At 43.8% G+C, this 15,802-nt stretch overlaps 1 protein-coding gene across 1 annotated transcript in view; it reads left to right on the top strand.

The window, feature by feature from the left end:
• CDC14B (cell division cycle 14B) overlaps positions 1-2,161 on the top strand; it is a gene marked incomplete at both ends in the record, with an annotated part of 43,826 nt that extends 41,665 nt beyond the window's left edge. The window contains one exon of the mRNA XM_084277999.1: positions 2,122-2,161. Coding sequence (XP_084134125.1) covers positions 2,122-2,161 — 40 coding nt within the window. The remainder of the gene's footprint in view (positions 1-2,121) is intronic.
• Positions 2,162-15,802: the final 13,641 nt, after the last annotated feature.

Genomic DNA, 15,802 nt, shown 5'->3' with positions numbered 1-15,802 from the left:
TGTTTCTTTCCTCTATTTTGCATAATTTTCACCACGTCGGTTTTGGTCCAAACAGACTGACGGGGTTCTGCCTACTGGTTTTTCTCCTTCATGCCTCACCCAGTTCTAAGCTCCTGTGACTCTTGGTAGCTTTATACACACACAGGTGTAATTGAACAGGATACTGTTTTCCAGTTCCCGGAAAACATCCTTTCCTCCCTCCCCAGATCCCAGCTGACCTTTGTTGTGTGAGATGAGAATGAATATCCCTAAGAGGAAACAATATCCCTAAAACAGATAAACTGCTTAATATTTTAGTGGATTTCCTAAAACTTCTACCCCAAATATTTCATTCTGTATACTGTTTCTTCTAGCTTTTGAGGCCAGAGAATTCCAGTGCTTGGTCCTAAATAGTTGCATCACAGTTCTGAAGTTCTTAAGTACCTTGTCATCAGAGAGGGCTGATTGGATGCTGATACCTCTAAAGGGTATTTTGGAATGACCGTACGATTTAATGGACTTATGAAAATGCAGTACCTTGTTGTTCATCTTGTAGGTGTCCTTTTGTTTTTCCTGTAGTGTTTGACAAACCATCACTTTTTTTTTTTTAAGCATCCCTTTCTTTTTTCATCTTTTTAAAGTTCATTTTAATTTCTTGAAGTCTGTGCAGTTTGCACCACCTCATAGTGCTCCAACTGACTGACCTATTCCAGATCAAGAGGACTACAGTGTAGGGGAGCCTAATTATTACTACAAAAATTGAGTTCATGCCCTAACCAACATCTCTCTTTGTCAGGACCTTGTTGCCTTCTCTGAACTTCCAACATTGCTGTGTACCCTTATTCTTTAATTTTCTTGTCTGTTATGTTCCACTGGAAACATCTTGCAGTATTTTTACATTAATCTAATTTATTGATACTTCAGGTCATTTTAGTCAGTTCTTAATGTAGATTCATCATATTTGCAACCCGCCCTAACAGGACTATAATAATTTCCCACTTTATCCTTCAGACTCTTGAAGACACGATCACAGAATGCCCCCTGAATGATTTTTCAACCAAAGCAGAGATTTACAGCCAAAATGCTCTATTGTGGCTTTGCAAAAGAGAATTTAGGGAATTTCAGTCCTATTCATAACAATCACTTCTTTTGTGGAACATCACTAGCTGTCAGCTGCCATCTACCAAAGACGAGTGCAGGCGGCCGTACGCTTGATACCCTGTGTTTGAGGTAACACTTGTTGTCAGTCGCAAGGAATGATGCTGCCAGGGCATCATCCACAGTCTTTCCCTGCGGGAGCCCCTGTTTCAACAGTGAAGGCATCTCCCTTGCTGCCGATGTCTGAGAGGTTCCTATCTGCATTTTCACAAGGCACATCCATCAGATCCAGAACCACTGAGCCATAGTGAGCCCCAAACTAAACAGCTGCTTCTGTGTTACCGCACACAACAGGATTAGGAGTTATGTACATAGCAAGTAGGCAGTAATGAAGCAGTGAAGGAATTTTGGTAGGTAGAGTTGCTTAAGGGAACACAGGGCGAGTTATTGAAAAAAAATATATAAATTGTGAGTATAGGGTCAAACATATGGAAACCGTATTGCATCAGTTCCCTCACTTCTTTTAATGCGAGAGGTGCAGCACAGAAACTAACACAGGAATACGCTTGGGAAACCTCTTGTGCTTCTGCTTTGCTGGGAACTGTGAAACAGCCTTCCACGCCCTTGTTCCGACACTGAAACCCCCCGCAACGTTTTGGAGCTTGTCTGTCTGTAATCTAAATCTAACCTGAAAAAAAATAATTAATGTTTCTTTACTATTCTTTCTACAGTCTGATACCTCAGAGGCAGAGAAAGAAAAGGAATGCTTTACAGCAAATGCGCTTAGTGAAATTATGGTACTTTGACTCCTCTGTTGCTTTTCTGTATGGAATGGAGCCTTTTCTCCTATTGTCTGTGACCAGACCAGTCCATGCTTTCTTCACAACCAGTATCGCTGTGCTCTTAAATGCAGTGACTTTTATCTTCTGCTTCTTTCTTCGAAGTACTGTTTGCTCATTTTACCTTGCCAGAAATGTTTGCTTGAAATGCACACCGAATGCTTGTTTAACTTTTTTTTTCTCCCTCCAATATGTTTTATTTCAGCAGCCAACCTATCCCAAGGACTAGAGCAGTATTGCGCTAAATTTCAGTTAAGCAACGAGTGCTGAAGAGGATATTCAGGAATGAAGGGGATATTACTAGAGGGGACTTGATGCAATTTGAGGAAGATTACTTTGCCTCCATTTCTCAGCAAAAGCGAAACAGAAGAATCTCTTCCGTGCTTGTAGAATAAAATGAACTGTCAACACGCTCGGTAGATGCTTTCCTAATGTTCTAAACACTTCCTCAAACAAAACCAACAAAATCTGTGTACATTTAGACTCAGGTGTAAATACTTAAGCTCTCTATTATAAAGAGGGCTTGCTAGTACGTATGATGCATGTGTATAAATTGTGATGGCAATCACTTAGCTGCTGACCACCAGAAATTAAAAGATGGTGGGAGCTTTTAAATATATAAATCTTTGTTGTGCATTCAGACTGGGCTCAAGTCTCCACTTGAGACTGAAAAGAAACCACAAAAGCTTTTTTCTTATAGCATTGGTACTCTCCTGTGTTAACTAGCTATTCTTTCTTATTTTGTATGAAGTTTTATATGAAGCCGCAGCATTGAGTATACAAAGTAACTATTGTCCACCAAAGAGTGCTTTATTTTCAAAGGTTGTGTCATTTGTTTATTTTTAAAAAAAGAAAACCCACTGACTATAAGCAATTAACTCGTTTTTAATAGTAATAGATTTTGAGTTGTCCAGAAAGAATGGCTCTTTTAACTAGTTGTAATTGCTTTAAATCTGGTATCATTTTAAGGGGGAGGAAAAAGAGCTTCGCATTTAAAGCAGTGCTGTCATAACTGAAATATCATTACTCTTTCTTTTCCTATCTTTAAGTCTTTCTGGTGAAATTTAAGATCACCGTACCTGAAAGGTGAGAATTTTTCCCAGGTTTTATCAGTATGCTTGATAACACATGGGTGTCACTGTTTTTTAGCTTTGAGACACTTTTAATGAGAGCAGCACGCAGAAAAGGGAAATTAAGCTTGCTGTACAACTGAGATTGGTAGTGGAACTCAGGGGCAGGTATAGTTTTTAACATCTAAATAACACTACAAACAAAACTACAGCTTACCTCTGTTAAAATAGCAGCCTGATGTTTAGAGGAATATGTCTTGAGACCGAAATTTTCATCCACTACAAGACTGTCTTCAAACACTGGCAGCATTTGTTTCCCCTACCACTTTCCACATTACGAACGCTCAAAGCCGGCTTTGCAGTGATGTACCCTTGCCTGCCAACTGAAGTTTATAGCTGCCTATCCCCCAGATCAAGACTGTTACCACATAGCCTTAAAACATGATACAGTTACCTGCTGGTTTAGTGACTCCTGCAGTAGAAAACAGAAGAAATGGGGAGATCTGAAATGTTAGGCAGTGGAATAACTGCAGTTTTTAACAATGCAAATTACCTCTGCAAGGGGAAGAATTTTCTTTTTATGAATGTAAATGGGCAGGTTGAGTGACCAGTTCCAATCCACGTCCTTTTAAATTAGAACAAACCTTTCTGTGAGGCGGGTGATTTTTGAATGCCAGTATGAATGGCGACGCCTTGGCTTGAAAACATCCACAAGGTGGAGGGCAAGCAGGCTCTGAAGTGCAAGTAAGCTCTCAGGTAGCACCTGTGAGTTTGGATAGTAAGAATTTGTCAGCGTGAACACAAAGAAAACAGAAGCAGTTTGCATGACAAGGACAGAACTCACACTAGTGCAATGGTTAATATGTCTTTTTTTCCCCCTCCTTTCGTTATAATAAGCAACTTGCCTAATAATAAGCTGAAGTTACAAGACTTAGCTGTTCTGGGCAAATAGCAATCTCTGATTATTTCTGAAAAAAAACTCTTATCTTGGAAGGCAGAAGGGCTGAAACTTGCGGTGAGAGGGCAAGGGTCAAAACAAGAAAGATTTAGTAGCATTTGTTGTGTTTGGCTTTGCCCTTCTCTTAGCTGAGCTTCCTTTTTTTAAATGCATTATTGTTTTTAACCTGAAAAAATAATGAGTCTGTTTCACACCCCTTCTAAATTCCAAATGGGAATCTGCCTTTTTTAAAAGTAACCAGCAGAGCCATTAGCACTTTCATAAAACGAGTGCACAAACACACACAACAGCTCTAGCTAAACCAAAACTGCGTGTTTGGCATGAATGTGTTTCAGGATACCCCTTCCACCACCCAGTATCTTTGTGAGAAGCACACAAGTGTCAAAGGGATTTTACATCCGAACTCTCCAAACAGCCTTATATGGAAAATTAACTCATTACCTCATTGTGTCCCATCTAATTGTATTGCTTAAGTTTGTTCTTCTGAATTTTTAGTACTTTGTCTAGCATTTTTATTATGCCATACCAAAGCTGTCTTAAGTACCAGAATAAAGAGTGGGCATGGGTGAGGGGGCCTAAAGCCTTTTTAAATTGCGAAGTGTTATGTGCCAAAATCATGCATGTGCAGCAGCAGCTGCATCATGGTCGAACCACAGAGCAGCTGAAGGAAGCTGTTCCTGCTGTCATCGATTGGGAGCTCTTCCTTAGAAATTACTTCTCCTCTTTCACATCCATGACAGATGGATTCTCCCTTGATCTCTTACTCAAAAGTATGCAACATACTCAAAAGCTGTAAGACCATGGGTCAGATTGCTAGCTTCCATCACGGCATCAGTAACGTGACCTAGACCTTGTCTTTTTGCCCCAGTATGTCAACAGAGGAAGTGCTGCTGATTTAAAACAAAACAGTAAGATTTGTAGACTTGTGCATTCAAATGAAACAAAAAAAAAAAGAAAAAAAAAAGAAAAATGTGTTCACCACTTTGTTGCGCTGCAGGTTTTATATTAATGGTTTACAGACTGTTTGTCTTGCGTAAACTCATGTATAGACTACCAAGACCTAAAGTTTGACTAATCAGTACTGTTCATCCTGATTATTTTTAAATTGTATATTTCTAATCATATTTTTTTAACTTGGATTGACAGAATGGGAGTTTATTTTGCTGAAGGTATTTTTAAGATATAAAGCTTCATATTATCTTGTAATATTAAGTAGTTCAATATGCATTTGTGTGTCATTTGAAAATACTGCATATTGTATTTGATTTTATACAAAATATTGAATAGTGAAACTGTAAACATAAATCGTGTAATATTAAAACTAATAATCAGAGGTTTGTTTTCTCAGTTTTATTTCCAGCATTCTAAAAAAATTCGTCACAAACTCATTGTATCTATACCATGCTGACTCATAAGTGCTCTGAAAAATAATGCAAGGATCTCAGCTGTCTGAAAACCTTCAATTAAAGCACAAATTGTTTGAACATATAGTTACCTAAGTTCAAAAATGGAGAGCTGCTGGCTCTACATTTCAAGGGCCTCACTTTGGAAAACAATAGTAAATCTGTTTGAATCGTTTGGATCTTTGGAGAGTCCAGAGAAGGGCTACAAAGATGATTAAGGGCCTGGAGCATCTCCCCTATGAGGAAAGGCTGAGTGAGCTGGGACTGTTCAGCCTTGAGAAGAGAAGACTAAGGGGGCACTTAATTAAAGTTTATAATTATCTGAAGCAGGAGATGCAGGGGGAAATGGCCAGCCCCTTTTCAGTGGTCTGTGGAGACAGGACAAGGGGCAATGGCTGCAAGTTGGAGCACAGGAAGTTCCGCACCAACATGCGGAAGAACTTTCTCACAGTGAGGGTGACAGAGCCCTGGGACAGGCTGCCCAGGGAGGTGGTGGAGTCTCCTTCTCTGGAGATATTCAAGACCTGTCTGGATGCCTATCTGTGCAATATGAGCTGGGGAGCTGCTTTGGCAGGGGGGCTGGACCTGATGATCTCTCAAGGTGCCTTCCAACCCCTATGATTCTATGATACTATGATACCGTTCCCCAGTAAAAAACCAACAGATGGGGTTCTAGTTAATTTGTTTCCTTTGTGATCATAACAGTACTCCTTTTTGGAAACAGACACCATTGGTGCTTTCATGGTCAGCAAAGATTTTCAGGAACATTTCTTTTTGCGTAAGAGTTGGTGATAGTCTAGTTTAGTTTCTAAAAAAACTCCCCCAAAACAAACACACCACCAAAAACTACCAACCAACTCAAATACTTCTCATCACCCTTACCTTGCCTGCACTGGAAGATGCAGAATTCACAGCCACAGGCACAGCCTGTTCAGGGGCAAGTAAACTTCCCCTTGCTCCAAAGACACAGCTTAACAGTTGGAATGGTCTGTGCTCGTTTGTCATGAGTTCCTCCTTTCTAAAATTAGATGGACGTTTAAACAAGCTTTTCCTGGCTAGTTGCCCAACCAAGAGCGAATGACAGGTCTTGCAGGGGAAAAGATGGGTTTATGCATGTGGTGCCCAGAGGAGAACGGGGCTAAGCGATTTAAGGAGTACCAGCGCCGGGCAGGGGAGGGCAGAAGAGTGAAATAAACCTCCTACTGAAAACAATCCAAGGGCAGCCCATGGCAAGTCTGCTGCTGAGGCAGGGCGCTGCGCAGGGAATCCGTTTACAGCAGTTCTGAATCGCTGACTCAGCTCTATTTCGCCCCCCTCTGCATCTCAGCTCCTGCATAGCCTGCAGAGCAGATACGACTCCGCAGCAGCAAAGTGCTGTTGAAAAACGCCAGAGACTGGGGTTCGGAGAGCCGGTGTGCTTCAAGTCCAGCCCAGGAGTTGGGTGAGGAACTTCTGCTTTTCCTGGCATTTGTGTTTTGGGAGTTGGTTTCGCATGGGTGCGACTGACCAGTAAGCCCCTAAAACGGAGTAAGGCCAAGAGGAGATGCGCAAGGGCGACGTACCCTGAAGGGGACCTACAAGAAACAGTGGGGAGGGACTGTTTGTAAGCGCATGTAGCAACAGGACAAGGGGCAATGCCTTTAAACTAGAGCAAGAGAGGTTTAGATTACACATTAGGAAGTTCTTCACTATGAGGGTAGTGAAACACTGGGACAAATCGCCCAGAGAGGTGGTGGAGGCCCCATCCCTGGAGGCATTTAAGGTCAGGCATGATGGGGCTCTGAGCAACCTCATCTAAGGGGTCCCTGCTTGATGCAGGGGCGTTGGACTAGATAGCCTTTAAAAGTGCCTTCCAACCTGAGCACTGGGTTTCTATGAAACTCAGGGAATGATGCAGGATGTGATGGAACAGAGCTGTTGCAAAGAGGAGGACTATCTCCAAAGGAGACCAGAGAGTGGCTTGTTTTAAATAAAAGGCTATCAAAAGTTGAGTGGATCAGTGAGAGTGAATTCTTCAGAGAGGGTACAAAGCAATGGGCTTGTGCTGGTATCAACTGTCTTGTTCCCTCTTGCCCACTGGGGACTCTGCAGTGATCACAGAATCACAGAATCACAAGGTTGGAAAAGACCTTTGAAGATCATCACTAAATTCCTATAGTTGTCCCTAGACACCTGCCCCTTCTTTCAAAGCTCATATGTTTCCCTCTTTTCAAGAAGATCTTCCTGGATCTCTCTACTCAGCCAAGCTGGCTTCCTTCTTTGCCGACTCCTCTTCCGACAGACTGGGACAGCCCGTTCTTGTGCCGCCAAGATTTCCTTCTTGAGGAGCAACCAACCCTCTTGGACTCCTTTGCCCTCAAGGGCTGCCTCCCAAGGTATCTTATCAAGTAGCTTTCTGAACAGATGGTGAGGCTACCACAGGGACCAGTGACAGGAATCACACTGGTGGTGTGATCACACTCTGTATTGCAATTGATGTTTTACGTTGTGTTGTCACATATGTACCTTACATAGCTCTAAATCCATGTCACAACTCCTTAAGTGAATTACTTATGGAGGGCATGACACCCTCCATATCCATGGGCTATCTCCAAGAACCTGGTCCGACTGTTGGACTGTTGTGACAAGAGGAACGGAGGAGGGCATCTAGAAAGTCTGTCCTTTGAACAGCTCCTGTCAAACTCTGGCCCCATAGACAAGACTGCTGAAGACTCAAGAAAAACAGGACAGAGATTGTGGCAGATAGCAGGAAGATCCAATGCGATGCAAATACTTAAGATGACCAGTTCTCCTCATCATTGTGAGATTGCTCTTATCTACATCAGCGCCATTCTCTCAAGGTGGCAGTTTCATGGCTTTTTCTACTCAAGCTCAGCCTCCTCCTTACCCTTACTTCAAACTGTTTCTCACTAGATCCTTTTGTGCTTCTTTCCAAGTTCATGTTCCACTGTTACTGTTTTCCCTAAACGTCATGGTCCTAGGACTGAGCTCAGCACTGGTTGTCCTGGTGTCACGCTTCCACATGCTTTCGATATCTCCCTTCTACACCAACTTCATCTCTATTTTTAAGTGAGTTATTATTTCATGTTGTTTTGCTAGATTTTCTTCACACTTTCTTGAAGGGTTCCTTCCCATCCTCCCAGTGCTCACAGCTTTTCCAGCCAATGTTCTTTCCACTTCAATGGAAGCTTCATTGAAAATTAAGGTTTTACTTTTCCCACAATAGCTTCCAAGCTCCAGAGCCTTGTCTAGAGCCAGAAAGAACCTCTGAAAATAGCATTCAATCCAGAAATAAAAAAACACCAAAGCACTGACAAACACAGATTTCCTGGACTGTAGTATGTCAGCTTACTTCTTCCATTGCCAGACAAGAGTAAATCTGTACCTTGATGCTGCTGGTCTTTTTGCAAAGCTATCCTGCTAATTCAGCTACATTCTGCAAAATTCAGTATCTTTCCTTCCAACAGCACCTACTGCACAGATCTGGACAAGGAACTACCACTGCTTAAAAGCAACCAGCAGCCCAGAGTCCTGTTAACTAGCTGCAAAACTCTGCAGAGACAAGAGAACACAAGACTACACTCTAGCTACACAGAGAGCAAAAACTTTATTCGTTAAGTGCTATTAAATGTGATAAAACCCAGCAGAAGATTTAATGCATTTCACATTAGATTCTAATTAATAGAGACAGTGCAGTTTTTACATTTTCCAAAGACCGGTTCCAGACCCCTCATTCCAAGCACAAAGTGATCAGCACTAGCCTGGCATGCTACTGAAAGATAGAAGCTGAGTCCATGTACATTATCTGCAAAGATAATCATGTTTCACATTCAGCTGTTGATCCAATGGCAATGAATCAGTATTACATTACTCTCAACACTGCATGTAATGTGTGCGTGTGTATGTAATTTGTGTGTGTGTGTGTGTGTGTCTTTGCACACATGTGCCTGTGACAGCTCTGGGGGATAATACCAGATGCAGGGAGAGAACACAGCCAAGACAATTTACCCAAACTGGCCAAAGGGATGTTCCATATCGCATGATGTCTGCCCTGAATGTAACTGGGGGGGGATTGCTGGCTGTGGAGGAGGGATCACTGCTCAGGGCAGGCCTGGGCATCCAGTTCTGGGCAGTGAGAAAACTGCTTGTGTTATTGCCACTCTATTCTCTTACAAGTCCTGTTGCTGTAACTGCCCCTCTCCCTGTGCTGACCCAGCAAACTGTCCTTATCCCAACCCCCAAAGTTTGCCTTTGTTTCCCCATTATCCTCCCCGTCCCACCGGGGTTGGTGGGCACATATGTATGAGAAAGCAAGTGGCCCACAGGGGTGAGAGGGAGTGGGGATGTCTATACACTCACACAAGTGACCCATGGAGGTGTGTGTGTCTTAAGAGAAAGTGGCCAGTGAGGGCGTGTGTGGAGGTTTAGCCCTGGCTGGAGGCCAGATGCCCACCTAAGTCAGTCTATTACTCCCCTTCTTAGTCGGACAGGGGAGAAAATATATATTAAGAGGCTCAGGAGTCAAAATAAGGACAGGGAGAGATCATTCTGTCATCGACACCGTGGACAAAACAGATTCAACACAGAGTGAAGAAAACTACCTAACTTATTACACTACACTACAAAGAACAGTAAAAACTGGAGTAAAGAGCATGATCAGATCTTAAAACAAATGCAACCAGATCTTTAAACACTTTCCCCCCACCACTCCCTTCTTAGCATTTAGTCAGAATTTTGCTCCCTTCTTCCCCCTGCTCGCAGCACAGAGGGGACAGGGACTGGGAAAAAATGTGATTCTCGGTTACTTCTTCATGAGCTGTTTTCCTCTTTCAGATCTTAAAACACCTCTAACCTCCCCCTCTGCTCCCTTCTTAGCAGACTTCACTCTAGTCATGATTTCGCTCCCTTCTTCCCCCCTGATCACAGTACAGGGGGGCAGGGACTGGGAGATGGGGGCTTCAGTCAGTCCCTTGCAAGTTGGTTTCCTTCTCGGTCCAGGGTGGGGGAGAGAGGGGCATTCATTCCACACCCTCCCCCTGCTGCACCATGGGGTCTCACCCACGGCAGACAGTCCTTCACGAACTTCTCCAAGGTGAATCCTTTCCCAAAGGGCTTTATCTCTTTATCAGCTTCTCTGACGTGGATCACTGCTATGTCAGACAGCAATAAATCACCATGTCTGTCCGTCCCAGTCCTCCACAGGGTTCCAAGCCTGCCCTCAGCAAAACTGTTCCAGCACAAATACTTCTCTCTCATCTCTGTGTCCCTGATTCTCCTCATGGCTGCAAGTGCTGTCAGGGGCTTGTTCCAGTGTAGGGTCACCTCATCTTCTGTACTCCATCTGCTCCATCCAGCATGGAGCCCCTCCACGGGCTGCAGGTGGGGTCTTGGCCTTTTCCATGGGCTGCGGGGGGACACCCACTCTACCATCGGTTTCTCCACAGGCTGCTGGGGCATCTTTCTCTCTGGCATCTAGGGCGCCTCCTCCCCCCACCCTTTCCCGGCTTGGTGTCTGCACAGTTTGTTACATCTTCTCACTCCCTCTTCCAGAGGCAAAATGCAGCTGCTTCCATTTTATTTTTCTCCTATATGTGATTCTCAGCGGCCCTGTGACTAGCTCTTGGCCGCAACTGTGGCCTTGAATTGCCCAATGTTCACACTTTTGAAGCTGGCAGAAAACTGTAACTGCTGCTTACAAAAACCATCTCAGCAGCACACTACACAAAACTGCAACAGGGTGAGGCAGGAAAGGGGGTTTGTGAGAGTGTGTGTGTTGTAGTTTTGCATGGCAGGGTTCTGGTGGAGGAGGGGAGCTTCAGGAGTGGCTTCTGCGGGAAGCAGCCAGAAGCTCTCTGCAGGCCTCAGAGAGCAAACACCAGCCGGCTCAAGGCCGGAGTTGTTGCTGGCCAAGGCCAAGCCCATATGGCAGTGATGGTCACAGCGCCTCTGGGAATCACATTTAGGAGAAAAAAAACCCTCAAGCAGCCGCTTTTTGACCCCAGAGAAGGGAGTGAGAGGTTGTAAGAAGCTGTGCAGGCACCAAGGCCAGGGAAGAAGGAGGGAGAGGAGTGTGGAGAGGAGGCGCCCCAGGAGAGATTCCTCTGCAGCCAGTGGAGACCATGGTGGAGCAGGTTGTCCCCCTGCAGCCCATGGAAGATGATGAGCAGAGATCCTATCTGCAGCTTGTGGAGAGGCCTCATGCTGGAGCAGATGGAGACATAGGGAAGATGCTGTGACCCACATTAGAGAAAGCCTCTGGCAGGACCTGCAGCTCTGGTTGGAGGGGGGGGCGAGAACATGCAGGGTGGGGAGAGAAAGAACATACTGAATATGTGTCAGCAGATTCCCCAGGTGGCCAGGAAGGACAATGGCATTCTGAGTTGTATCAAAAACAGTGTGGCCAGTAGGTCTAGGGAGGTGATTGTGCCCCTGTACTTGGCCTTGGTGAGGCCACACCTTGAGTACTGTGTGCAGTTCTCGGCTCCTCACCGTAAGAAGGGCACCAAGGTCCTCGAGCAAGTGCAGAGAAGGGCCACCAGGCTGGTGAAGGGGCTGAAGAGCAAATCATATGAGGAACAGATGAGGGAGCTGGGGCTGTTTAGCTTGGAGAAGAGGAGGCTGAGGGGAGACCTTATCACCACCTACAACTACCTGAAGGGAGGTTGTAGAGCAGTGGGCAATGGTCTCTTCAGCCAGGTGCCTGGAGACAGGACAAGGGGAAATGGCCCAAAGCAGTGCCAGGGCAGGTTCAGATGTTAAGAAAAAATTGTTCACTGAAAGAGTTGTCAGGGCCTGGAACAGGCTGCCCAGGGAGGGGGTTGAGTCACCTTCCCTGGATGTGTTTAAAAAAAAAGGTAGATCAGGTACTTAGGGATATGGTTTAGGATATAGGATGGTAAGGATTGAACTTGATGATCTTAAAAGTCTTTCCCAACCTTGTGATTCTGTGACCACACAAGCACACACACTAGAACAGTCTGGACCTGAGAGACATTCCATGATTCTATGACCACAGCCCATAGCAGTGAGCCACGCTGGTGCAGCTGAAGCTCCATGGGAAAGGACTCATGTTGGAGAAGTTCATGAAGGACTATGTCCCGTGGGTGGGAGCCCATGCTGGAAGCAGGAGAAATGTGTGAGGAATGACCCCCACCCCCCTGAAGTAAAACAGCTCATGGGGATGTGAGGAACTGATCAAAACACACCTTCCCCATCTCCCTCGTAACACCTGAGAGGATGGAAGGAAGAGAAATCATGAATAAAGTTGAGCCTGAAGAAAGAAGGAGTGGCAGGGGGTGGAATGTGTTTTAATGTCTGGTCTTTGCCTTGGCTGATTCTGGTGTCACTGGGTGTGCAGTGCAGGGCAATAAAGCAGAGAGTCTTCTTTCCTTTATTCTGTGCTGAGTCCATTCTGCCCATGGTGCTAATTGTGATTTTTCCCTGTCCTTACGTCGACTCCTAAGCCTCTCAATATACATTTTCTCCCCTGTCATGTAACCAGAGCTGAAAGGTCAGCTCCCTGGGGCTGAAGTACTTAATATTCTTATTTACCAGCTACGGGGTTTTTTTACTTTTACTAGTATTCTTACGTTAAGCCAGATGTTCTTCTTCGCTTCAAAGGCACTGTCACAGCAAGGTACTCCTGCCACTCTTAGGCCATGGTACCACATGATTCAAGTGGATGACACAGTATCAACACTGTCGTATGTAAACGACAGCGGTGGAGAGGGGTGAATTCCCTTGTGACCTTACTGGGATGTACATTAATTTGAAACTGAAAGCTGAAATGCAGTAGTTTTTCTTAAGCTGCTCACCACAGCAATCCTAACAGCAGAGTAGGGTGCAGTAGTGCATAAAGAATAACATAACAATGCAATGCAATTTTATCTCTTCCTAAGATGCATGCCGTGTGTTACAAGTGTGTGTGTGTGTGTGTTTATATTTGCACCTGCTTTACATGAAGGAGTAAAACCAAACCCCTCATAAGGGAGTGTTAGCAGCAGGCACATGCTTAACAGATACAGCTATTTTCATACCTTAAATATGACAGATAAAAGTCTCAGTCCTCTTTTTGCAACCAGGCAAAGGAACTGGATCACTGTCACTACTTACAACTAACAATTTCTGTATAGATACTATCAACTAGATAAAGTCTTAAATCCCACTCGAGTCTGACAGAGCAGGTATGTGTGACAATTTCAGTCTAAGACACTTTTGGTTTAATGAGCAGTAATGAACTAGACTAAAACTCATTCTCACAAAGTTTTAAGTTAGGTGCAGTTTCAACGCTGGTTTTGTTGCTCAGGTTTTGGGTTTTTTATTAAACAGTCTTAAAACCAGTCCACTTTTTTTTAAGTTGGAGCTTTTAAACAAATTGCTGACCAAATGTTGATTACACAGCTAACACATTGAAAGACCCTTCAAAGCATTCCCCACAGAATCTGCTGTCCTGCTTTGAGAAAGGAACGGGTTAGAGGAGTACACAGTAACAGCAGAAGCCTCCTCAGCCTGGCCAGAGAACAGTTGCAACCCAGCCAGTTCCATTACACCACATCTAGCCCAGTAGCATAACAAGGTTTCAAAATTTTTGGTAGAAAAACAAATGGTTGCTTTTGCATATTTCACTGCTTTACTTAGCAAAAAGAGGTGTTAGTAAAAACAAGAAATTACACCTCCAAAACACAATGGAAAAATAGAGGTGAGCTTTGCAAGTAAGGTCCCCATACCTGTACATATACTCACCCTTGCAAGCAAAAGCAGGATATCCTGTCCAACAGGGTAAGTGGAACAGGAAGGGAAGAACAACCAAAAAAATGTCACAGACCCTCATACACAAAGTCACGTCTGTTTGAAAAGGATGAAATTTTGGCAGAAATATCCAAACACCTACGAAAACAGCAGCAGTGATTTCAAGTAGTTAGCTTGCTCCTCCTTCAACCTGTTGAATTACTCAAAAAAAACCCAGCAGCATGTCCCTCTAATACCAGCACTGTGTTGCTGTTGCATGTTCATTCTACTCCAGGTTGTCAGAACACCACTATGCCACTGAAAGGAGCTCCTTGTGAGAGCTACATCTCATGTTACAGCAAGTAAGTAATTTAACAAGGAAAGTCCCTTGAACAGCAGACCATCCATCTGGAGCCTACAGAAAAGTCAGTAGTCTTTCTAGGGTGATTATGTCTTACTTGAGTAAAGCCCTACCTCAGAGATAAGAGTTATGCAAGTTTCTGAACACACCCAGAGCTTTCTCCAAAGCAAACCCGTTTTTTTCTTCAAGTCTCATCTACTATTTACTGTCACAGGAGACTGCTTTGAAGCAGCACAAAACAAAGCAAGGCAAAGACCTGGAAAAAAGAGTGAGTTCAAGTTGATCAGGTGTTTGAAGGCTCCTTTGAAGCTGTCAGCTACTTCAAAAGTGTCCAGTGTGGTTGTCCTTTCATTTCTTTCCCATATCACTTTTGGCGCCACTTCCTCACTTCATGTCCCCAAAGATGGTTCTGAACGCCCCCTTTCACAGGGGGAACAAGTTACTCAAGTATTTGGCTCAAGTGGGGAAGTACATTAAAGCTGCAAGGAAAGGACATCCCACTCCATCCCCAATGTCACACAAACTTCTTAGTAAGGCATCAGATTTTTTTTAGTTCATATTTGCTAAAATTAGAAGCTTCTTTAACAGTTTAGTTCTGTCTTTAGCTCAACATTCTTACTTTTCACCTTCAACATCTTCAAAATACTTGTTACTGAAGCAAGGCTTATGACTAGCTATTGACTGAAAGCATTTGGGCTGCTTTAATTTTAAGCATCACTTCTGCTTAGAGAGATGTTCACTGTTTTGGGTGAGTGAGGTCTGATGTTTAAGTTTGGCTTGTTTTTGTGGTTTTTTTTTTGTCAAGACAACATCCAAATAGCAAAAGCTTCAATCTGCTATTCTGAGTTATGAAAAATAATATCTCAAACCCAAACCAATGTGCACTTCCCTTTATCTGTGAAGCTTTAAAGAAAAGAACTTTTACTTGTGACTGAGTGGAACACACACTCCACTCAAAGAAACAGGTAAAATAGCTTTCAAACCTACAGTGAAAGACGATCCCAAGTACAGACCATGCTGCACAGTCTGCATTTCCCCATAGTATCACTGGGAACATGATACAACCTCTATATAAACATTTTTAAACACTGTACTCTTGAACTTCATTAGAAGGCTTGCAGTGAAGTACTGTGAACCTTCTCACATTTTTCACAAACAGAGGCAGACGCTGGAACCTGTGACAGGATCCCAGTCCACCAGTATCTCCAGAACCAAACTCCATTAGCAGAAGGCTGCAAACATTCCACACCAAACACCCAAAAAGCTTTTCCAAGAGAAACAAGACTTTCTTTAACCACACCAGCATAAAACTGGTGTCTTCACAGGTGTATCAAAGCTACTTTGAGACCAACATTCACAATGGGTCC

This window comes from Gallinula chloropus (assembly GCF_964237585.1).
Source record: "Gallinula chloropus genome assembly, chromosome: Z".
NCBI lineage: Eukaryota > Metazoa > Chordata > Aves > Gruiformes > Rallidae > Gallinula > Gallinula chloropus.
This window is presented reverse-complemented; position numbering and strand designations above follow the sequence as displayed.